General features: G+C 32.5%; 3 protein-coding genes across 4 annotated transcripts; all 3 read right to left on the bottom strand.

Moving 5' to 3' along the window:
- Positions 1 to 668: 668 nt before the first annotated feature.
- Positions 669 to 12,143, bottom strand: LOC143048017 (uncharacterized). Of its 2 annotated transcripts, XR_012969714.1 has the most exons (4): positions 11,977 to 12,143; positions 4,292 to 4,573; positions 2,578 to 3,205; positions 669 to 2,329 (listed from the first exon to the last, which is right to left on the bottom strand). XR_012969714.1 is itself a non-coding variant. In XM_076221440.1 (3 exons), exons 2-3 carry the CDS (start codon positions 4,565 to 4,567, stop codon positions 2,912 to 2,914), a joined length of 570 nt encoding a protein of 189 aa, XP_076077555.1. In that variant the 5' UTR covers positions 4,568 to 4,573; positions 11,977 to 12,143; the 3' UTR covers positions 669 to 2,911. The 2 variants fall into 2 exon arrangements, 1 of the variants encoding a protein (XP_076077555.1); XM_076221440.1 differs by having other exon boundaries at positions 669 to 3,205.
- Positions 12,144 to 17,179: 5,036 nt separating this feature from the next.
- LOC143048020 (protein toll-like) lies at positions 17,180 to 19,598 on the bottom strand. The gene has a single exon (XM_076221449.1). The coding sequence runs from the start codon at positions 19,556 to 19,558 to the stop codon at positions 17,282 to 17,284; it is 2,277 nt and encodes a 758-aa protein (XP_076077564.1). The 5' UTR covers positions 19,559 to 19,598; the 3' UTR covers positions 17,180 to 17,281.
- A 1,999-nt stretch (positions 19,599 to 21,597) lies between these two features.
- On the bottom strand, positions 21,598 to 25,663 carry LOC143048021 (protein toll-like). The gene has a single exon (XM_076221450.1). It carries the CDS (start codon positions 24,477 to 24,479, stop codon positions 22,203 to 22,205), a length of 2,277 nt encoding a protein of 758 aa, XP_076077565.1. The 5' UTR covers positions 24,480 to 25,663; the 3' UTR covers positions 21,598 to 22,202.
- Positions 25,664 to 26,393: the final 730 nt, after the last annotated feature.

Genomic DNA, 26,393 nt, shown 5'->3' with positions numbered 1-26,393 from the left:
TACTAAAATATTTAAGATAACAGTTGTCCAGTTCATAGTTTCTTGTTATGTCGAATACACATTTTTTTCGAAAACTCGCGTATATATCCCTTTAAATCAACAGCATAGCATAATATAACATGTACAACCATTGATATCGGTTTGGCAAACGATACCAGGCAAGTGTCTTAATCTTGTGATCGTTAAAGTGATAATTACTGGTCAAATTCCCTAAAACAAATTTCTAATTTAATATAACTTAATATAACTTAGCACACAGCTACTGATGTTAGGGATTAAGGAATTTACGAAAATGTCGAGCATTTTGCCCATCTTTTTCTTCCTTCACGGAATATAAAAGATATAGAAATTTTCTTAAACATTACTGATGTTGCTTTAACTGCCTGATGCCTTTAAAGATCTTTAAATGTGTCAGACACATGAAACAATTAAAGCAGTAATGACTGTTTAAGAATTGTTTACATTTACTGAAACTTTGCTCATATTACTTAATCAGTTAAGATATAAAGGATCCTCGAACACCGACGATACAGCATTATATAAAATAATAAATGGCATGTTATCGTGAAATGCTTAAAGTGAATTTGGGAGCAGGTATTAAAGATTTTATGAAGGAATTGTTTGTTCTAGAAAAAAAACTTTACCAAAAGTAGTACAAGTACAATAAACACAGCAAAATTCTTTTAATAAACGAAACTGTAACAATCATAACAATTAAAATGACATAATTCAAATAGCACTTTAATTTTATTACAGAACACAAGCTCTTCTGACAAATGATAATAAAAATATTAAAACAACAATAATTAATAAAAAATAAAATTTGTGACCATACTACAAAATAAATTGCATTGATTGTGATATTCTACATCATTATCTCTACTAAAATGTCTTTCTATTATATTGAAATTACAACATATAACTAGACGTCAAGATAACTCATAAACATAATAATTGCCTTTCAATCAAATATATCTTTCTTATATTATTTATTCAATGTTTGGAAGTAAGTAAGTCATGGATAAGCAATAACATGATCAAACGTTCTCTAGCAGTGTAAATGTAAAATCAAAATTACAAGATGCTTATCTGAACATATTTTAAAGTCAACTAGAGAAAACACACATAAGATCAACATGTACCTTCTTTTATAATCAATATGTATAACTTCATTTGTATCACAAGTATATAGGATATTAAAATAGCTAATATATAAATAATACTTTGGTGTTAAAATATGGTGATCCACAGCAGAAAACATTTGACTAATATCAAAATGGCTAATGCTAAATAAACATGAATTTTCAAACACTTATGACATTTGTTTTCTCTCCTCATTTAACAATATTATTAAATTTAAAGTGTTAAAGGTATCCAAGTAGACAACACAAACACACGTGTAGAATTGGTGAGACACAATATAGTGGTAGAACTTATCATCAACATAGTAGTGGTTTGTATATATGGATGAATAAAATTTGCTCAATAAATGAATAGAAAAGTTTAAATATTCCGAAGACAGGCAAAACATTTCGGAAAAATTGCATGAAGTAAAAATATTCTGAATAATGTCTTTAAGTCAAACAGTTTGAGAATGTTATAAAATCACAATATTGTGAAGAGTGGCATAAAGTTAAAACATTCTGAAGAAATGCATAAGTTTATTTTTTTTTTAAGAAAGGCATAAAGCTTAAATTTTTGTCTTGCTATCAAGTCCATGAACAGACAAGTGCAGTAGATGTTAACATTTCAAAACCTTGGCTTAATTTAGTTTGGAGAATATATTAAGATTATAGCTGTAGCTTTGTCACTTTTAAAGGAGTTATAAACACAAGAAAACTGACTCTGTTTTAAAATGTCTCGTATCTATTGTAAATAATAAAGCATAAACTATAACGATAAAATTAATAGTAACAAAAAGAAACATTAGAAACGTCAACACTAACAATACATATCCATAATCACCGGATTGACAAAAATATACAAAAAAATCTTTCAATAACATTTCTGATCAGATCAAACGAAGGTAAACAAACAATTTATGTTAAATTTTACAGCAAATAAAATACTACAACAAGAAAAGCAAGAAGTGATTGCATTTAAAGTCAGCATGGGTCTTATTTCAAACAAATTTTCAAAAGAACCACAAACAACTTATTGTAACAGTGCAAATTTAAAAGTATGTTTAAAGGTTTTGTATCTTTTAAACTTTAGATTATTTGGTCCTTTGTAACATTGGTCCTTTGTAACATAACTCAAAAAGGATTTCAGAGGAAAACTTGATCCCTTGAAGCTTTTTAATGTAAAAAGAAAAAGTTAGATGATGGTCCTTTCGATCATTTAATTTTCGGAAACCAAAAGACAAAACTTAAATGACAGACACCTGGCTTATGACAGGCAAGTATAGAATGTGACAGGGTTGAACATTAATTCTGCTTTGCGCTTTGTACTTTCACAGAAACATACGCCATGTTATTTGGTCGGCTTTCGAGACCTGTAATCACGTGATTTTATCAGATGTTTGTAATAGAGTTTCGTTCTGGGCCGATGGCATAGGAAAATTATTAATGGACAGACGAACCTCTATACTATTAATCTGTTGGTCAATGGAACTAAATAAACTCATGGTAAGAATAATGATACTTAATTGATTAAAAATTATACTTTGTATTTTACGCTCAAAAGTGAACATTTATTTTAGTTCGTTTTAAGGTTTTCAGAGACATACAACATCATCCATCCCCTACTACACTATTACAATATATGAAATAATTGTTCTTGGTTTATTACTTTTGTTCTGATATGGGCACATTATTATTTGCATAGCTAAATCGTATTCTTATATCATTTCATAACAGTAAATGAATCTCTAAAATGAAACTAAATGTTTAAACTATTAATATAATTTTCATCAATCTTGTGATGAAGAGTAATAGGTCTGGAGAGGTTTGATCCGTTTTTCAATCCATTTTGGGGTATCCCAAGGGTTACTCCAGGCTAGCCATGGTCCATTTAAGATGGTGAAGGATGAACACTGTACCACAACGAGGCCAATTATAACTTGAACTGTTGTCATGCGCTGGCCAAGCATGAATGCCATTAGAATATGGACACCAACATCGAACGCTGTTCCCAGGATGGAGTCAAGATGCCATTCTTTATAGAACTTACTCTTGGTCCAATCTATCGAACTCCAACTAATTATCTATAAAAGAAATGTACCCTTGACTCATTAATATAAGATTGTAATTCGTTTAGTACATACTGGTACTCCCAATCAACATTAGTTCTCTTGACGAAATATCGCCATTAAACTTCTGTTTTGATAAAATCGAATCATATACACACGCATGCGATGATTTGTCTGTCTTAAATGCAGGATCTAATGATGTAAATTTTAAAAATGAAAGTGACAAAGGATTTTATATACAAGTTAGCATATTTTACATACATCGACAAAAAAATATTTATTACAAATTAAGTGTATGTGTGTGCATTTCTATAAATTTGTTTTTATATAGTCATAACCAATTTCAAAACAACCAATCATTTATCAAGACAACTATTCTGATTAAGACCATGTTAAACTCTATCGCCAAGATATATATAGCCTTTTTGCACTGATGCATCGTAGAGCAAACACCAGTCAACCAACCAATCAATCAATCGGTTGCTCTGGTTTCCTTTTCATTTGGTTATGGTAGCAAAGCGGTGTCCGACACAATCCGACTGACAATAAGTAAGCATCAATGTCAAAACTGTCATAAACATCATTAGCTTCTAGAATGGTAACCGTTTGACTTCATAGAGTAAAAATCGATGCTCAGACACTTTGATCTTGTTGTAAACGTTACTTCGCAAGGACACAATTGGAGGGTTCTAATATCAAGATGAACAAAAGCCAAAAAACAAGAATACTTTGATAAATGAATATTTTATCTATTTCCAGGGAAAAGTGTGTCATAAAAACCAGCATACAGATTTAACCTGATGTTCAGCAGAGGAAAATAGCAGCCTGATTGATGTTCAGTTCAGTAGTTGTCGTTTGTTAATGTGGTTCGTAAGGGTTTCTTGTTTCTCGTTTTTTATATTTATTAGACCTCTTGTTTTTCCATTTGAATGGTTTTACACTTGGGGCCCTTCATAGCTTGCTTTCGGTGTGAGCCAAGGCTCCTTGTTGAAGACCGTACTTGACTTATAATGGTTTACTGTTACAAATTGTGACTTGGATGGAGAGTTGTCTCATTGGCACTCATACCACATCTTCTTATAACTATATAAATATAATTACCTTTTTTGCAGGACCTGTCTGTTCCCAGTATAGGAAATAATACATATGTTGGCACATCTGAATTACAGCTAGCCACTGTAACTTTCCAAGAACCACAAACGATGATACAAAAACTGTCATAAGATCTATCAAGAAGTAATACCTAATCCGTACTAAGTCTTTTCGAGGTAAAAGTCGCACTCTAAACAAGACAGCACAATGTCCAACAATGTGGTATGCTTCCATACAAAAACAAATGATTGTGAGAACATTCGAGAAACTCTCTAAGGAAAACATGATTACCTGAAAATATAAGACAAATTTATACATTGTTATACACTCTTTGATTTTAACATCACATGAACTTGGTTCAAAACGACCAACCCTCAGCATATTTTTATGTACTTATGCTCAATTTTTCGACCCCCCACCCCTGAATGTCTTGTTGGATAAATATTGGATGCTTTGATATTAGTATAAGGTATTTTGTATGTAAGTTTACTTATCTTACCTCCTATACATTTCCAGGAATATGATTGGTTAAAAGCGTCCGCGTGGAGACCGTGTATATTCCATATTAGGTTACTTAGAAGTAGGGAGGCGGGCTTATTTCATACACGGTTAGTTACGTCTCTTTATAAAAACAAAACGGTACTGAGAAAACATTTTAAAAGTTTCAACAGACGAAGAAATTGATGATGAAGATTGAAATAAATTCATTAAACATATTTAAACTTAACAAGTTGTTATTGTTGGCATCTGTTTTTGTTGGACCAATGAAGTAGTTTCTTAATGCTAACGGTATTGAAGACTTGCTCGTTTTGATAGGTATCTAGAGTCTAAATTTCACACGTTAAGATAGTCGGTAAGATTAATTCGTTACATAGTGTTCTAGTGACGTAATACGGTATATATGGGGTCAGTAAATTACATGGAAATTTGCCGACCCCATATATACCGTATTAGGTCACTAGCACACTATGTAACTAATAAAGTTCAGAAACTTTATATGAATAATTAATGTTTTCGATACGTAACGATATGGAACACATTCATTCCCCCGCCAGCATTAAAATCTTTTAAAAAAAGTGGTCAACTGGAACATAACGCTAACTCGACCAGCAAGTTACATATCAGAATGCACCAAAAACCAGTTCCAGATAAGCAGCCATTACAACAATAATTCCGGACAAGTACTTTTTTTTATTTAATTTTTTAAGCCCATGTCATAAAGGCAAAAGTTGGTCAAAAGGATCGAAAAATACTCTCGATCTTTATTCAAATCATCTCCCCGAGATGCTGCGAGAAGATTATAATAAAAATTTCAAAACGGATCAACAGAGCGTATCATATTACCAGTTATCGGTACTGCAAATAGGTATAAACACAGTTCGAAGTATGTTGTACACGATTGCAACGTCCTTTAATTTGTATCAATATTGCAATCGAACAGCAGATGAAAATCTACATACTGCAAACGATCTAGTAAAAACAATTGTAATGCCCATCGGGAATACAAATCTTTTATCGCCCCCCCCCCCCCTTTCCCCCAGTGATAGCAGGTATAGGGTATAGATAGTGTGCATAATTCGTAATTGCCACGATAAAGGTGGTCGAACTCCCATAACCCAGTACTTGTATACAAGTGCTATCAAATAGAACAACTGGTACAATGAATGTCACCATTAAACAACTTTAAAAAAAAAAAAAATATTGTGACAATGGCCATTTTAACTTTTAAATATAAAAATGTATTTTATGAATGTATTTTGTGGAAATCCTTTAACAAACTGTATGCTCTTGACTAAGACTATTTGAAAGACGTTTGACAACATGAAATCATAGCTACTTGAACAGCTTAAACCATATATGATCAACGTTTTGGTGAATTGGTAATTTTAGAGGTTGCGCGATAATTTAAAAGTCAAGCTGGATGGAACATGATGAACATTGCCTAAAACCTTGACGTATTTGACAGTATTTGATTGAAGTCCTGTGGCAAATATTTATTGCCATTCCTATACGAGAAAAAAATCCAACAATACGCGAATAAGGTAAGTTTTACGAAAATTGGGCTACCACTAAAAATAGGATAATTTTTATGTTTGGTGGGAACAGTAATCATGTCTTCCAATAGGTCACCTACGGACCATTGCAAAAAATCTTTCTCAGTGTTTTTCCCCCAGGAGTTTTGATTGCGAAATTGAATATATAGTTTCCGGAGAAGCAATATCATGCCAAGATATTGCCTACGTTAAAATTTAATAAAAACTCCCAAAAATCAAATTACACAGATGAATGATTAATATTGACCATTTGGTACATGGTCGTGTTCTTAGCGACACGTACATGCAGGTCACACATTAATTCTTTGAATAAAATAAAATCTTAAAACTACTAATGGAAGCCGTAGGAGGTCCACCAGAGTTTTGAGCGAGGATTTCTTGGCATGTTGTATACATTAGTAGTAGAGGTTCTATGGGTCTGTTATCCATTGTTCACTAAAGTGCATAAAGGCGGCGTTACTGTTACAAGTATCAAATGTTATTGTAATTCGATGTTTAATTCGAGGACCACATTCATATCATTGCGTCAAACTCTCTCTGTTGGTTTCTAATTGTCAGAAAAGATCGAATCTATTATAGATTATCATATCATTAAAGTTTTAAATATACTTATTTGAGCGACGGTTATATATCTAACAGTATGTAATAATGCATCATAGAACAGGACCTATCCGTAGGGAACACGCGTTGAAACTATTGAGAGTTAAATAACCATGACCAAGTCAAATACATAACAAATGCCATGAACATTTATTGGACATGTATAAATTAGTTAGTTGGGGTGTCAACGTCCTACATTACAAATATGTAATGGTTTAAAAATAAGTGTGATCTTTTGATTTGTTGCTGTGGTAACTATATTACAAGTAGTGCGGTGACTGAAGGCAGATTTTTTTTAATTTAATCTCCCCACCGAACACACACCTATATAATATATCATTGGAAAGAGGAAATCGTGTACTATAATAATATGCCTGTCGTCAAGACTTGATATGGTCACATTTTTTTAAAATTGAGGTCAAAGGTCATATGTAAAAATCTGTGAAAATTTGGGAGGGTTTCAATTTTGACATTTTTTTACATTTCTAAACTCTACCTAAATACAAATGATACTGTTTTGGCTTTAGTAATGTTTGTTATTATACAAAAACCTTAATCATTGAGATTTTGTTATCAAAAAAATGCATAAAACGACGTTTTATAAACAAAACTTCAAAAATCAAGTTTTCAACTTATAAAATGTTTAGAGCACCTTAACCTTATGACAAATTTCAAATTCAGGTAAACATCAAGTGTCATGCAGGACAATACTTTAAAATTATTTTTTAAACCATCATATTGGGTGAGGTATGAAACCAAAGCAATAGAACACTACAGTCAAATATGACCTCAAATTGAATTTGCGGATACTTTATTTTTTTTTAAAGACTACTCGTTGCTTTTGGTTTTTTTTCACAATTATTACTGCTTCCATAGTATTATCTGTTGTTGTGTATTTTACTCTGGTTAAAATCTATTACATTATAGGTTTTGTACCTATATATCCCCCCGTTTTTCCTTGCAACGTACCACAAACTTCAAAAGTATTCCATATAAAAAAAAGAAGATGTGATATGATTGCAAATGAGACATAAATTAACTTACAATTATAGGTCCCGTACGGGCTTCAACAATGAGTAAAGAATTGAATTCATACTGCATAGTCTTCAATTCCCGAAACAAATAATGTAAAACAAACGAAAAATCTAACGGCCCGATTAATGTACAAAATGAATAAGAAACAAATAGAAACAAACGACAAACACTGCATTACCATCTCGTGACTTGAAACTGACACATACAGAATGTGGCCAGGTTAAACTTTTTTTAAGGGCGCACCAACACTACCCTAATCTGGGTATACCAGTGCAACAAGCTTTATACCAAATCAACCGTTATCTTCATCATCTTCATTTTCATAAACCGTCACAAGACATGTTTTAATATTTCTACTCATTTCACTCATGGCCACATGTCTGCACATGAAAGGTTCTGATCACAGCAAACACGTTATTTTGAGTTTTTCTTTACAAGTATAGACAAGGTATTGTAGGAAGTCCGAAGACATTTGTTCCTAAAAAAAAATACCAGCTTCAAACCATCCCTATCAATTCATCCAAGATTTAACAGAGATCTAAAAGGGGGTTTAGGAAGGTGTGATGACATCCATATGCGTGTCTGTAAAGATGCTGAGGAAACATTATACGAGATGAACACACTATCTTGAATTCGCTCAATTTCATGGTTTGCAATACATTAGATAGCGTCGCACTTTACTTTAAGAAGCATAACGTCCATTGGCATTAAACTCATGGTACATTTGTAAAGCCAATCCTAAATAAAAAAGAGTAAAACAAAATTGGCCACACACACGATTGACTTAACAATTTCTTAGCATTTACGCAATTTCTCTGGTGCCATTTCCTGAGAATAGTCTTGGCTGTATGCAGTTTCTTCGAGTAACTATAAAATGAATTGCAATAAATACGAAGGCATTGACTGAATTGAAGAAGGAAGAGACAATTCATCCGAAGTTGGGTATTCTTCTTTAGAGTTTCGATGTCTTTTCTAAGTATACTTGCAGCGGAATGAAATATCTGTCCGTTATGTGTGTCTATTACCGTTGACATTGAGATTTTGAGGTCAGTTTTCAATTGCCTAGCAGCTGATATTGCATCTCAAATAGTTATTTTGCTACTATATATTATGTTATATTTGCCTTGAACTTGTTGTTTGACAACTGAATTTCTATATAAATCAATAGTTTAGAACGCATGTTAAAAGTAGAATATTTTAAATTAGAGTAGATCTGTATTTATCAAGTAACGGTGTCACGAGGAATGACCATTAAATCGTTGTCAATAGCCAAAATAAAATTAGTAAAAGCAGTATCGTGATCTGAGATATCTGCTTCCACGGGTTTGGATTTTTTTGGGGTCTTTTCTCGTTTTTAGCAAATGATTTGTAATGCAACCAAAATGACAGAGTGCTTGAAGTTTAAAAGATGGACGGAAAAACTATTTCAATTTTAACTTTGTCTGACACGGATAAAACATTCTTCATACGCTCATCTGATTCAAATTTGCGTAGTGTTTTTGATATTTCTAAAATGTTTTGTTGCAACAAAATGTACAAGCGCTCCAGTTGAACGACTGCATTCTAGAACGCATACAAATACTCGAAACTGTGGGACAACAGTCTGATAATTGTATGTCGTCATTAAATATCAGATAAGAAGCTTCCTAGCTCTAAAAGGGGGCACAAATATGTTAACTTTTGTAACTTTTGTAGCATGAACGATGGTAAACTGCCTGCACGGAGTTCTTCGAATTAACAGCTATCGCATGAAATCATAGGCACTTGTTTCTGTCAATATGGGGTTTGCTATCCATATCCGTACGGGTGATTTTTCGTACGGGTATGGATAGTAAACCCATATTGACAGAAACAAGTGCCTTTTCATGAAACATGTTCACCTCATCCAATCTTTTTTTCGATGCAGATACAAAAATCGACTTCCCTATATGGTTAAATTGACTCAAAATTCCAGTCGAGTTTGTTTTTTGGCATATTAAGCACAGCATAAAATTGAACGACTTTATTCTTTTCTTTTGGACTTATTGGAGCAAGTTGCAACGGACTTCACATATCACGGAATATTTACTGAAACTATCCGTCAATTATTTTGATTTTACAATAAGACTTTTCTGACAAGTATATTTGATGTTTTGTAACAAAAAAACATAGAATATAAACATATACAAACAAAGTATGTGGCATATATGTGCACTTTAATTGAAAATATGTGTATATAATAGCGAAAAAGGTAGTAATTCCATCTATCAGTTGAGAGCAAATTATTGACTAATACACAAAATGTGACGGAAGGCAAGTGATTAAGTTCCGTGTTGAAGTTGAAGTTTTTAGTCCATTCTTTTTCCATTGATTTCTTGAGGTTTTTTTCATATTTTGGTTCCGAAAATTTTATCACTTATTAGTTTTATGAAATACTATATGCTTAAAATATCATGGGATAATTTTTATTACTGCTATGAAGAAGAAACCAAAGTTTGTGCCTGAATTTGCAATTAAAATTACCTCAATTTTAAACAGTCCAAACTTCGCAAATTTTATAGATTAGAAGAAAATAAAATACTAAATAGAATATTTTGACATATAAAAATGGCTTCAGGAAAAACTATTTCAATTAAATGTGAGAAAACATACACATTTTTTCAATTTGAAAAAGCGGGGTTGAAACTCTCCAATATACTACTAGTCATTAAAACGACTTTTTAGAAAAATGTGACCGTACGAAATTCTGACGACAGGGCAAAAACTAAAGAAGACATATTTGTCTTTAAGTTAAGACCATTTTTAGCCGTGTGTTATTTGGGGAGATTAAACTCGCGATCTAGGCGACTTTTTACACTTCTGTCACCGCACTAAAGAGGCGTTTGTAACTATAAAGAACATAATTAATTATTTATTCTACTACATGTTTACATGCTCAATATAATCAAATTAGTCGATAAAGAAGACGATCGATCATTACAACACGGTTAATTCCTGATACATTTGTATTTATACATCTGTATTTACACCAACAGTTACATGACATTGCATTTACCATGCTTTACCATAAAGTCACACCACATTGCTGAAAGATTCGAAATCTATGATCTTGTTTGCCTTAATCATCTAAAAAATATCGTGGTGTAAATAAAATACAACCAATCGTTCGAACGCCCTCATGGGTGTATCCATTATTTTTTTTACTTTTTTTTAAATACATCTAGTGAATTAATTTTAGGAGAATGAGCATCATATGCCCCAAAAATTAATAAAGAAAACTAATACACAGTGGCGGATCAAGAACTTTTTATAAGGGGAGCCCGCTGAATGACCTAAAAAAAGGGGGGGCTCCAGTCATGCTTCAGTGATTCCCTACAGGGGCGGATCCAGCCATTTTTAAAAGGTGGGGTTCCCAACACAGGATAAAGGGGGGGGGTTCCAACTATATGTCCCCATTCAAATGCATTGATCGGCCAAAAAAGGGGGTTCCAACCCCCGGAACCCCCCCCCCCCTTTTTTGAATCCGCCACTGCCCTATATAATCAACCAAATGTTTCCAAGAAAGGGAGGGCCCGTTCCCCCTAGGTCCCTCCTAGATCTGCCTATGATACACCTCACACTACACTCCCAACCACTGAGGCAATTAGGATTTTGCAGTTTCTCTTGAAACATTATTATGACTCAACTTCCGTTTTACTTTACACAAATTCAAATCAGCACAAGAAAAAAATATACTAGTTTTATACCTCTCAAACCTATTCCAGCTTGTTTGTTTGGTGTGTATTGAGGAAATGATGATGGTGGTCCAATGTTATACATGATAAATAATTTCACACCTAAAATAATGTATTTTCATTACAAAAGGATGAAATTCAATATTAATGTCAGGGGTGTACGATAATGTGGTGATCGATCAATTCATTCATACATATTATAGTGATATAAAACGTACAGTAATAGGATTATATACATTGTCCTTTACTAAAAATGACAAACCAAAATAATAACAATTTCATGTATGCTTACCTCTTCTTTCGAGTGCGTGTTGATTATTGACACAATTCAACCGAAAACTCTCTTAGCTACACATCAACAAAGAAATCCCTTAATATTTGACCTAATTATTAGCCAATATCGACCAGGAAAAGGTCACGTACACCAGATCAATGGATTTGTCCTGTAAACGTCATTTGAGGTCACATACTATCTTACATCTAGGTCAAAAATGTATGGAATACAAATCTTGTCATAAATGATCACATTTTAATTGAGGATTTTTATATCAGTTGAAGAACATTACTAATGGACCTAACATTTCAAAAAGATCAGGTTTTACTTTTTTAAAAATCTGCAAGTGTCATGCTTTAAAGGTATTAGATTTAAATGGTATTAAAAATTAAATAACGATATAGATTATATTGCTTTATATGATATAATTGACTTCTTATTCACACTGCATATCTGCATTCCTCTACATCAGTCGACATGGAAGAAAAATTACCGACTACCGTATTTCTTTTCTTTTCTTTAATTTTTTTTTCTTCTTTTAAATTTTAAATGCATTAGGCCTATATACTTTTTATATACTTGATTTTTATATGATTTTTTTTTACAAATATAAATAAAAACAAGAAGATGTGGTATAATTACAAATGAGACAATCACTATGTTCTCCACAATAGACCAAATTTTGTAGAAGTTAGCAACTATAGGTCACCAAACGGCTTTCAACAATGAGAAAAAAAAAATACCACATAGCAAGTTACAAAAAAGACCGCGAAATGACAAACGTGAAAAAAAATCAAATGAGAAAACTAAGGGCCTGATATATTTACAAACAACGAATGAAATACAGCAACAAAACGAAAACCTCTTTTTGAAAAGTCCTGACTTGGGACTGAAACATGCAGTATATATATAGCGGGGCTAATCATGTTAGCAAACAGCGAGACAACAGCACAACGCCAGAACAAACCAATACACATGTAATAAACAAAACACCAATATGAAAACAGCAAAGGGAAGCATATACGTTAAACGTTTTCTTATTTTTTACCGAGAAACATGATCTGTTTTTTGTGTTTATTTTTGTTAACATGAAAATAAGCATTTGGAACTTTGAAAAGTAAAATCTGCTTGTTCAGCATAAAGTTTTCTAATTGCGTGACACAATTTCAGTCAAGGTTTATTAACCTTCCATTGTTATCAAATGTGAGATGATAATGATCATAACATGCTGATAGATATAAAACATGTCTCCTAAATGTAAGTCAAAACCGATAACAAATATATTTAATTTATCTTATTTTGACGACTATAAATACTCGAGGAGCCATCAGACTGATTTCTTTTTTTGCATTATGAAATAATCCCCTGATCCTGCAAAGTTGACATCACTAAACTTCCTTAATGAACAGGAAAAACTGTATATAACTAGAAAAGTTTATAACGTAGAAAATTATGATCTTTTTATGTCATTAGAAAGACTATTTGTCTACAGGGGTGTCGATGTTAATTTTGTAGAGAACGTAGACGGGATTTTTACAGGTGATATCAAGGGGATTTATAAAATTTGTAGAGAACGTAGACGGGATTTTTACAGGTGATATCAAGGGGATTTATAAAATTCCCTGCAGATGACGGGAAGGTATTATTTTCTTTAGAGGATGTAGTCTAGATATTCTGACATCGGACATGTGTATTTGTTTTTATACCCCCTTTTATTGGCATAATGTTTTTCGGTCTATGCGTCCGTTCGTCCGACCGTCTGCCCCGCTTAAGGTTAAAGTTTTTGGTTAAGGTAGTTTTTTTATAAGGTCTCCATTATCAGTGAACTATAAAATTGAGAATGGAAATGGGGAATGTGTCAAAGAGACAACAACCCAACTAAAGAGCAGACAACAGCCGAAGGCTACCAATTGTTCTTCAATGCAGCGAAAAAAACTCCCACACCTGGATGCGTGCTTCAGCTTGCCCCCAATAGTACACTTTTTTAGGGGCCAGCTGAATTACGCCTTCGGGTGCAAGTTTTATTCGTTGTATTGAAGACCCATTGGTGGCCTTCGGCTGTTTTTTGCTTTTTGGTCGGGTTGTTGCCTCTTTGACAAATTCCCCATTTCCATTCTCAATTTTATAAGTAATAGAAAAGAAAGGAAACGTGGTATTCATCCATGACACAATATGAGTACATGCACAGCAAACAATACTAAAAGCAAAGGTACAGCGCTTTTGTTATTGTTCCAGTGGGACCTTAAACTCAGAGCCATATCTCTCACGCCACTGCAAGAAATGTCTTTTGGCCAAACCAAGATAGATAGACAAATAGTAAAAAAGTACCAATGTTTGCATTCCATTTGAGTTCTATGATTTTGTTTATTTTACACGTGGTTGCTAATTTAACTTTCTTTTCTTACTGTTATACATTTCTGGCAATATTTTTTAAAAACTTTTAATTGAATACTTATAATATACACTTGCCCAATGTGAATCTCTACTGAAATTATTGAACACATAATATGACAAGATCACCTAGTCAGTTGCTGTCACAGAAAACAATCGTTTAGTTTTGTTAACTTGAAAATAAGCATTTGGTAAAGGAAATTTGCTTGTTCAGCATAAACTTTTCTAATTGCGTGACACAATTTCAGTCAAGGTTTATTAACCTTCCATTGTTATCAATGTGAGATGATTATATTCATACCATGCTGATAGATATAAAACATGTCTCCTAAATGTAAGTCATAACCGATAACAAATTAATTATCTTACTTTTACGACTATAAATACTCAAGTTTTTGAGGGTTGTTTGTTGTTGTTTTTATTGTTTTTTTGTGACAATAAAAAATCCCCACAACCTGCTATGTTTACACCTGCTATGTTTACACCCCATACTAACTTGATGGGAAGGTAATATTATCTGTAGAAGATGTGAAGAGTCTTTTTTATATTTGCTTTTTCAATAATAGTTGTAGTCTAGATATTATGAAACCGAATCGGACCTCTTTTAAACTGAGTTTTACTGTACGTATTGTTGTATGCGACTTTGCTAGTCTATTATTGTTTATTTTTAATTTACGTTCATTTATACGTTTTGGAGTTTAGTATGGCCTGTATTATCACTGAACTAGTACACATTTTTGTTTAGGGGCCAGATGAAGCACGTCTTCGGATGCTGGATTTTCTCGCTGAGTTGAAGACCCACTGGTGGCCTTCGGTTGTGTTTTGCTCTTTGATCAGGTTGTTGTCTCTTTGACACAGTTCCCATTTCCATTCTCAATTTTATAAGTTATAGAAAAGAAAGGATACGTGGTATCCATAAATGACATAATATCAGTACACGCACAGCAAAAAACACCAAAAAGCAAAGGTACACTGCATTTATTGATGTTCTTTTGGCCAAACCAGTAAGACTCATACAATTTTCCCAAATAGAAAATGTGTGAAAGATATTAATACCATCGTATTGTCATTTGGTTCAAATGTGCATGATATAGTCAAAGGCGAACTTTGTTTTACAGTATAGGATAATACAATTGCCTTGTCAGTACCGACACTTACTTAAATCTATAGTGCTGTCGTTAGATAATTCGTATCTTTAATGTACTTCAATTTTCTTATAGGTTTGGCCTTGTAATTATTTGGGCGCAACCAACAGATCGCTAAATGGCACGACTATTATCATATGGATCCTTTTCTTGAACTTGCAATCGAGCTTTCCTTCATAATAATGGACAGGATCGTTTTTACAAGAATGTCATTGTATTAACGCACCTGATCGTTGCTACAACGAAGTAAATCAGTTCAACGAATGTAATCTTTATTTTCTATTCTAGGGCACAAAAGGTCGGGTACTCATAGTTTATAACAGATAAACGGGCATATATCCAGACGGGTAGACGAATTTATCTGCAGGTTATCTATATGTTGCGACATTAACACGATCACAAACATTGAAAAAAGATAACAATGATCGATTGAATTTGTCATGATTGATTTCGTTTGTTGTGTCATTTTATCATATTATATATCCAAAAATAATCACATTAAAGCATATAATATAAACCTTTAAATTACCACACACCCTTGTATTTGACAACTCAAATCTTTGAAGTACTATACCAAATCAATATCTATATATGACCGATAAAGGAATAAGTGGTTTGCACATTCATTATGGGCACTGTGGAAAAGATCAGCACCAAAATGCACATTATATATTTCAGAGTTATACTCAAACATACTGACATTGAACAGATCAGCACCAAAATGCACATTATAAATTTCAGAGTTATACCCAAACATACTGACATTGAAAAGATCAGCACCAAAATGCACATTATAAATTTCAGAGTTATACCCAAACATACTGACATTGAAAAGATCAGCACCAAAATGCAAATTATAAATTTCAGAGTTATATCCAAACATACTGACATTGAAAAGATCAGCACCAAAATGCATATTATTAATTTCAGAGTTATACCCAAACATACTGACATTGAAAAGATTAGCACCAAAATGCATATTATATATTTCAGAGTTATACCCAAACATACTGACATTGAAAAGATCAGCACCAAAATGCACATTATATATTTCATATTATTCAAACATACTAGCATTGAAGAGATCATAACCACAATGAACATTACTCATCAGTCGATAAAACTTTATAACTGTTAGAAAGGTTACTCCCAAAATATATATCAACGCAAAAGCTATTTTTCGACATTGATACAAATTTTGTTAACGATTGTTAACGATTGTAAAAGGCTTCCGTTTGGGTGTGAGAGGCGTGCATTTGTGTGTTAGAGGCCTTTGTTGGGATGTAAAAGGCTCTCGTTGGAACATGAGAGGTTTCTATTGGGGTTTGAGGGATGTTAGTAGGGTGTGCTAGAAATATTGATGCACAGTCAAGGTCGATTGCGGTGTTAAAAAAATTCAAACGTTTTGTTGCACTTCGGTGTTCCTGTTGTTTCCTTGTTTTCATCTTATAGTTGATGTGTTTCCCTCGGTTTTGGTTTGTAGCCCGATTTTTTTTCTCAATCGATTTATTACTTTTGATCACCGGTTTACTATTGTTGTCTATATTTAAAAGAAAAATATTACTAATGGTCAGTGCTAGTGCAACGGTCGCTAATATTTTTTCACCCAGTATCTCAAAATTTGAAGTGGCTTCTGTTTTACTGCCTTCATGTACATTTCATTTTGATTTAAATTAAATACAACACTGCAAATAGCACTAACATTATTATCTAAATAAATCTTGGATATTTAGTATGATAAAAATATGTACAAAAAAGTTTACCTCAAACATTGTTCAAATATCCTTTTATAGTTCAAGTTTAATTTTGGTGCTGTCGACAAGAGTAAAAGGATCAAACAATCCTTTATTAGTTATCAGATTGTGGGCCATGAATTTGGTCTTTTTATTTCCATGAAAAAATAAACTTTTAAGTGGAGCCCCTAGTCGACTTTTCACTGTGACAAATAAATCATGTTTTCGGTTAGAAAAGTCAATGTCATACCCAAGACGTACAAATGCTCGTAGTTTTGGATCCGTTTGCTCAGATGTTTCAAGCTGGTCAAAGTTTATGACTATTATATTTCTTTCCATGTATTGTCTAAAGTGACACCAGATATACTTCCATTCAATTTGTGTCCAGGTTATATCGTTTTGTTGGTAATAATCACATAATATTATCAAGTATTTTCTGCTGTTGATAATCTGTTCTAAAATTTCTTCTTCTTTGATAGAACCTGGCGGTAAATCACGACACGGTACGAACAGTCGATATCCAGATGCCTCAAGATGTCTTACTAATACATTCAAAACCCAGATACGCAACTCATCATTTTCATCGTTGAAAGAAACGAAAGCATCGTATTTTAGAAGAAATCCTACTTTGGAATTTGAGTTTCGGAGAAAATATTTCCTTTGCAACAAATATATTTCATACCTAAAAAGGTAGGCTATACCAAAAATAATCATAATGAGTGTAGATAGAATACTCAAAATAATAGATATGGTAATCATTATGTTTTCTTGTTTACAAATATCATCGACTGAGATTTCATCAACTGGAATAAGACCACTATCTGTCTCACAAACTAAGGAACTCATATTACTGCACTGCTTTAACCCTCTGTTGTTAGCCCAGGTTTTCATCCACTCCGTATCACAACCACAATCTATTGTTACATCTCCAAACTTTGATTTGCACGGATTAAGTGTCTGAAAGGCGCGTGGAACTTTCTTAAAATCATTACCAGCAAAATTAAGTTCTATGTCGTCTGGTAACATCTCAATCGCTTCATGAGAAAAAGTCGAAACCTTATTCCCTGACATATCAAGCACGGTTGCATCCGTTAGATAACTCCTATTACCAAAATGAGTGATGTTATTATCTTTAAAAATCAATGTAAGATTATTGCTGAATCGGTTTCCCGACGGTACATAGGGAGGCAATTCTATAAGACCTACACCGCTACAGTCAACAACAGTTCGTCTTTCTTTGGGTTGGAAAAAACACTTACACTTTGGTGGACATTTTTGTTCAACGGTTAAATTACATATAAAGATATCAAGACGACCTTCCTTCACTATATCTGGAATAGTTTTTCCTCTATGTTCTAGAGGAAGCCAGCAGGATATGTTAAAATAATCTCTCCAAATCCTTTTTATGACGTCTTCCGCTAGTTCAAGGTATGGTTCCATATGACAATCACAGGTCCATTTCACATCAGGCATAACAAAACCGTAAGATAATACCTTACCAAGAATAGCAATGTCGGTTATACCAAGTGTTTCAAAATCAATAAACGTTGTAAAACTGTTACCAACTAGGTCAACTATTCCACCTCGGTAATTCTTATCAGGATCTATTTCAAAATTATTTGTATTAACGATGTTTGAAATATTGTTAGATGCAAATGTTATTTCACAGAAATCTGATTCCGAAATCATGTTGCTAAATTCGATTGAACACATATTATTATGAGAAAAATCCGCCCTAAATAATGAAAGTGAAGTAAGAGTTGAAGGCGCTAATGTCTGTAACCCATTATGAGTTACCCGTAGCTCCCGTAAGTTTGTAAGACTTAGGAAGGAATCATTTCCTATAAAGTGAATTTTGTTATAACTGAGGTCCAAAATATCTAACATGGACAAACATGATAAATTTCCAACTTCAGTCAGTTCATTCGACTGCAAATCAATGCGAACTATATTCGGAAAATCACAAATGTTGATAGGTAGTTTCGAAAGGTATCCTTGTGAGTGGTATAAACTGTAGTATTGGCTTTTATTTTGTTCTTCAGAAAATACCTCCGCAATTCCATTTCTGCGTACGTACTCGAGCTGAAGGCGTACTGTTGAATCGACTGGTACCTCCCATAATGGTTTAGCTCTACACACGCAACAGTCTTCCCTGGTCCATTGGTGTTTTAGTGGATCTGGTGTGCATGTTTTGTTTGGACATTTCATATTTGTCAGATTAGAATACTTAGGAATCCATGGTACGAACTCATCATTCCAATACATATAGGGGTATGTAAGAACGGAGGAAATTCCAGCAAGAACCAAAACAGTTAATAAAGTGTATTTCATAATTAAGACGGTTCCGTAAATTTAATGAATGCTATTGCATCAAAACGTTTGTAAGCGAATGGAATTATATCAAGACAGGTAGTTTACCTTGGACGAGATAAGAAACCTAAAACTAAAACAGGTTTCTATAATAAATAATCTTTTATTTTTATCAACAAACATTATTATTGATCCATTTTAAGGTACTTGTTCATACACATGCATAACAAATTTATGCTTTTGGATAAACATTATTGTCGTATATACTGAGTATGTGTAGATTATCACAACCTTGGAATGATTTATATTAATGACGAGTTACTTAAAAAGAGTGAAATCGATTCAATGTGTCGCAAAAAACAAAAATATTTTATTTATCACTGAACTTAGTTAGAATTCCAGTTATTTATTACTCCTTTGTATATAAAACTTAATAGTTAAATCGCTGAACTTGATAAGTTAATTTTTCGACCGATAAAATTTATATATGTATCAACTCTCTAGCGACATTTCATAGTCTAGGATCTTAGACACCCGAATATACCTCGATTTTCCTTATTTTCTTGCATTCTAATCGTCTTCGAAGAAATATACAACTCTGTTCTTTCGTCTTCGTTAGAGTCAATTAAACTATACATGCTATAATTATTTAGTACTTTTTCGTCCGTAATTGAAACCACCGGCGTTTTGGAAATGAACCTTTTTTTCATTGTTCACCGGAGTTTAGATGATTTTTTTTTTAAATCAATTCTTTTTCTAATTTTACGTATTTTCACCTAATTAGAGTGTGCTTGTTTAATTTTATATGACATTGACTGACAATAACAGAAGTTACTACATGCTGCCCTCTATTCTTCCATTTTTTTTCTATCAATAGAGGAACATCACGTATTAATTACTGATGTTGTAACATCGTACCCCTATTTTGACGTTTTCATCTTTTATGTCTGTTTGTCTTGTTACACACCGTTGTCAATATAATGAAATTGTATGTGAATGTCCTACAAGTGAGAGGTTTAGCTAGCTATACAACCAGCTTAAATCCACCAATTTCTACATAAGAAAATGCTTGTACCAAGCCAGGAATATGACAGTTGTTATCCATTCGTTTGATGTGTTTGGGCGTTTGGTTTTGACATTTGATTACGGACTTTCTCGAAGTTCAGGATTTTTTGTTATTTTACTTTTTATCGTATGAATATGATCGTATCATAAGGTCCGGAACATATACACAAATATCCAGCTAGTTCAACAACATTAACATTAGGAAGAGGAATAAAACAGTTTGATAATTATAAATAGGATTACAGGAAAAGAATAACCGACAAATTTCTCAATCGTACAGAATGGACATATACATTTCTTAGGTTAATAGACTTGACTGAATAAATTTTAGCTGTAACCATTTCCCTCTTTGGTTGATTAAGCAAATCTTGGTAGCAATTCTTTGGCTAGCAACAAAACCAGCTTCAACCCACCATTTTTTTTTCTACAAATGTCCTATAACAAGTCCGGAAAATGGCTATTGTTATCTTATAGTTTGTTTCTGTGTGTGTGTGTCATTTTAGTGTTTCTGTTGTGTCGTTGTTCTCCTCTTCTATTTGATGTGTTTCCTTCAGTTTTAGTTTATTACACGGATTTGTTTTTTTCTAAATCGATTTTTGAATTTTGAACAGCGGTATACTATACTATTACCTTTATTTATTCTCGAGTTGTGGAATAACAACGCAAACAATTGATTTCCATGTCGGAAAAAGCAAATGTACAAAACGAAATGGGTCTAGAATCGTTGTTTGTTTTAAGAAATAAAATGATAGACTTTTTACTATAACTCAATCAGCTATTGACAATAGTATTATTTATGCCTCATGTAAACTCCCTGGTTAAGTGGATGTTATTGGCATGTGATATAAAGAAGACAATTGAAACTACTATTAAGACCACGTGTTTGTAGTTCTTTAATACGAAAAGGTCACTATTTGCTCTTATATTTTAGGTAAACATGTTAACGTAAAATTAGAGATGCAGTAACACATTCAGATACATCATTCATAGTCGCGGATAAGATCATGGTGGGAAACAAGAGAAAACTACAAAATTTGATACAGTGGAGCAAAAAAATATTTTAAATTTGAAAAAAAGACATTCGAATTATATGAATGAATTTTCATGTGGCGAATAAAACTCATTTAAGTTTTAAAGTAGACAATGCTCATGTAAGGACCAAACAAGAAATCAAGTCCGAAATACATTTCGTGCGTCAGAACATAATGTGGTACTATTGTGCAGAATGGAGTTTTAAACGTTGCAATATTCACAAAAAATAGGAATAATTGTTCATAAAGTCGAATTATTATTAATTCATAAAATACAAATACTCGTATGATTAGCGGTAAAAACAAAAATAAGAAATATTTTGACTTCCGTGAAAACATAAAAATACAAAATGAGAATTCTAATATCAGATTTTTATCATATTGATATCGTTATGAATATCTCATGCTCAACATAAATGTGTTTGCTTTGTTCTCTGTGATAACCCTACTGAACGCTTCTCAGAGGGGATATTCAAAAATATCTATATGCAGAAAAATGGATAATTTGGATACGTTTAGTGCTTTTCGAAATTATAGCTGAATTAATAATTAAATTCATCTGTGCAAAATTATTCGTCTCCAACAGCTCCTGGTAAAACGAATTGTTCCATGTTTGTTTTGTTACTAGTGTTACCATTATTAAGACCTAAGCGACGATGCACAAATTCTAAATTTGTAAAATTTATAAAGCTCCTGGTGTCAAGGGGTGATATTAACGGCGACCCTAAACGTTTCTTTAATTTTCTAATAAACTTATTGTTTCTGTTCGAGAAATCGATATCATAACCGAGACGTACAAAAGCTCGTAGTCTTGGATCGATATTAACATATGTGTTAACATAGTCATAATTAATAACGAGAATATTACGATCCAAATTAGTTTTAAAATGATGCCAAATATATTTCCATTCCATGTCTATCCATTGATCGCCACCTATCTTATATCTGTCACATAGAAAAATAATGTACGATCTGCTTTTTGTTATATTTTTCAAAAGTTGTTCTTCTTTGATTGTCCCTGGAATTAAATCGCGACACGGTACAAAAATGCGATATCCGGCTACCTCGAGCTCATGTGTTAGGAATTTTAAAATCCATTGACGCAGTTTATCATTTTCTTCATTAAAAGATATAAAAGCATCATATGTTGGAGTACACAGATCATCACCCGATTTTTTAGCAAACCATTTTCTTTTTAGTAGTAGACATTCATACCTAAACACGAATAAAAAACTTAAAACAACAACGATCAATGTCGATAAAACGCTTAAAACTATAAGTAAAGTATATGAAGTTTGTGTTTTACACATATTATCAAATGATACTTCCTCGGCTGGTATTATGTCATTATTTATTCTACATAAGTACTCGCTTATGTTTCTACACTGCTGTACTTTTCTATTCGTGATCCAGTCCTTAATCCACATATTTTCACAATTACAATATATGGTCACTCTTCCGAACCGTGTTCTACAAGGATTTAATGTTTGAACTTCCCGCGGCAAAGTTGTTAATTTATTTCCCGCCAGATTAAGGGAGATGTCTTGATGTAAATTAGATAAGGAACCAGGATTGATTCTTTGTAATTTGTTATTAGACATATCCAGTATTGATATGTTTCCCAAATACGTTCTATTTTCAAAATTTTCAATACTATTGTTTTTCAATATGAGTGTGAGGTTTTTACCTTCTGGTACATATAATGGAAGCTGTATCAATTCAGCACTTGTGCAATTTACAACAGTTCGTTTTTCTTTGGGTTGATAAAAACAGTAACAGTTTTTCGGACATTTGTCTTTATTTGTCAAATTGCAAATTAATATGTCGAGATCGTCATCTTTAACAATATCGGTGATTATCTTCCCGCGATATTCTGGAGGATTCCAGCATGACATATTGAAATAGTCCTTCCAGACGTTTTTAATGACCTTCTTTGCAAGTTCTAGAAATGGTTCAATATGACAGTCACAATTCCATTTTGTATCAGGCATAATGAAACCGTAGTCAAACACTTTTCCTAGAATTGAAATTTCTGAAATTCCTAACTTTTCGAAGTCTATGAACTTTGAGAAACTATTTCCGGTTAGTTTAACAGAACCGCCATGATAAATCTTGTTTCGGTCAATTTTGAAATTATTTGTGTTAACAATTTCTTTAATTTTATTAGATGTGAAATCAATTGTACAAAAATCTGTTACAGAAATCATGTTGCTGAATTCAACTGTCTTCAAGTTGTTATGGGAAATGTCAACATGGAATATTTGCAGATCAGATCTAGTAATGGCAGCCGGTTCCAATGTTTTCAAGCCATTGTGAGCTACATTTAAAACCCGCAAATATGACAATCCGTGAAAAGTATCGTTTCCAATGTTATGAATCCTATTATAGCTAAGGTTTAGAGTATCCAGAAAAAGTAAACAAGAAATGTTGCCTATTTCGCTTATTTCATTATATTCCATATCAATTGTAACTATATTTGAAAACTTGCAAATATTTATCGGAAGTTTTGTCAGAAATCCATGGCTATGGTGTACACTCAAGTAATCGTTTTTAATATTATTGTCTATTATTTCTGTTTTCCCATTTCTTCGGATATATTCAACTTGTAACTTTACAGTATTATCCGATGGTACCTCCCACTTTGGCCTTGCATTACAGACACAGCATTCCTCTCTAGTCCAGGTAGTTATCAATGGATCTATTGTACACAAACTCTTTGGACATCTCATATAATTTGACCGATTAGCATGCTTTGGTTCCCACATCTCATAATTTTCAGATCGCAGCACGTGCAATATCCCAAAGAAGAAAAGAAATAACTGGTTAAATTTCATGAAATTCATCATTTCCAATTAAAACAATAAAAATAAAATTGGTCCATAGAAATGTCAATATATCAACATCATTTAAGTTTCTGGTATCTGCTACTGTTTGGATGCGTTTATTGCTGTGATTTGTATAGTTCATAATGTGGTTTCTATGTGTTGAATGTTTTGACAGAGTTTATCTTAAGGCTTTCAATAAGACTCAATTTGATTGGTCAGCAAACCTCATTACGATTCTCCTCTAGTTTAAGATAAGACTACAAAGTTATTCAAATGTGGCATATCCGTTTGTCCTATTGAATAAATGAGATTAACATGATAAACAAATTAAATTAATCCGTACATAGATAAAATGTTTAAGAAAAATCCCCTTCCACTTCACATATACTCTGATTTATCATATCTTAGGTATGTGGCATATCTTATACAGGTTTTGTTTACATCATAACAATAACATAAACTTCAATAAGGACAAATGCGTGAATTTGCATACTTATTTAACACAAACTTGTTTAGACAGTAATACAAAATTAAACAAACTTGCATTTTACGAGCAGGTTTTGATTTAATTTCATTCTGGGCTAAAATTTGTGAAAATTAAATGGTGAGCCTTAAAATATTTGTTTTAGATAAATATCAAAAACAGGATTGCTCAAATGATTACACGTTTTAATTGGTTGTGCTTAGATGAATGGTTATGTCATGCTCCGGACATTTTTCATGTCAAATATCTTAAAACGGTAGACTTCATACCTCTTCAAATGACAATTAGCTGGTCTTCTCTGGGCTTCAAAACCCATTCATAAATGTTGATGTGTCGTTCTTTCATTTTCTGATTCGATATGTCTTTGTTGTGTAATATGACATTGTTTCCATTATTGCTTAGGAATATAATGACCTTGTTTTCAGTATTGTCTAAGAATTAAGGTCCTTTCTTTCAGTTTTGCCTAGAAATTTAATTGTTCGTTTTTGATATAACCATAGAATTAAAGGAACAATTACTGAAACAAACCAGATCATGAATACAATGTCACAAATCACCAGTTTTACTAAATGATATCAAAAATATATAGTCTTCCTCGTTGATTTCCACACCTGTTTTTTAAAAGTTCATGTAAAACTATATTATTCAACGAAAAATTTGTTATCAATATGTGGTTCTCCTTGTCAACCAAGTATTTTTGCTACCAAAATCCTGGTGTTATAGTCATGTTTGATGTCGGAATCCTAACACAGATATTTGTGCACATATGTTGCACAGGCGTTTACCAGTGAATATTGTTTTGTTGATTAATAGACTATAGTAGTCTCTTTTCGAATCGTTACTCCTTTTTTGGCCAATTTGTTGTCATTATAACCTTATTAACTCATTCAGTGAATTATTAGTATTTTTTTTGAATTATTTTTATTTTTTCACGATTGACTAGTTATGATATCGAAATAGAAATGTATTTGCTACGATTATTACTAAATACTCATTCTTTTGCTATTTCTGTTTCCTTATCTAGATGACAAATAAAAGGGTAAAATAATATGAATAGTTGGCTTTACAAATAGAGGTATCTTCGTCATGTCTTCCTAGCTATTTTTGTCGTCCAATTATCAATTCCTGGATCTGGGTTTGATAGCAACATCATACAAAACAATTGTGTTTTGATTCGTCTAAGAGATCAATGTATCTAAAAACCTGCAATTAGTTATATATTCTTCTTTTTTTATAGCTTTTGGGAGATTTTTCACAAATCATCTTTCAAACAACTCATTTGGTTAATTTGTTAAAGATTTATTGACATTCCAAGACAGTTGCAATTATGATAGAATTATCAGAAGTGCAGCCTAACAAATGTATGTTAAGAAATCTATTTTGTTGTTTAGACTAGTATAATACTAATATAAAACAAAAACTATTTAGCAATATCATTTAATGTAGTAAAT

Source organism: Mytilus galloprovincialis, chromosome 10 (assembly GCF_965363235.1).
Source record: "Mytilus galloprovincialis chromosome 10, xbMytGall1.hap1.1, whole genome shotgun sequence".
Lineage (NCBI taxonomy): Eukaryota > Metazoa > Mollusca > Bivalvia > Mytilida > Mytilidae > Mytilus > Mytilus galloprovincialis.
This window is presented reverse-complemented; position numbering and strand designations above follow the sequence as displayed.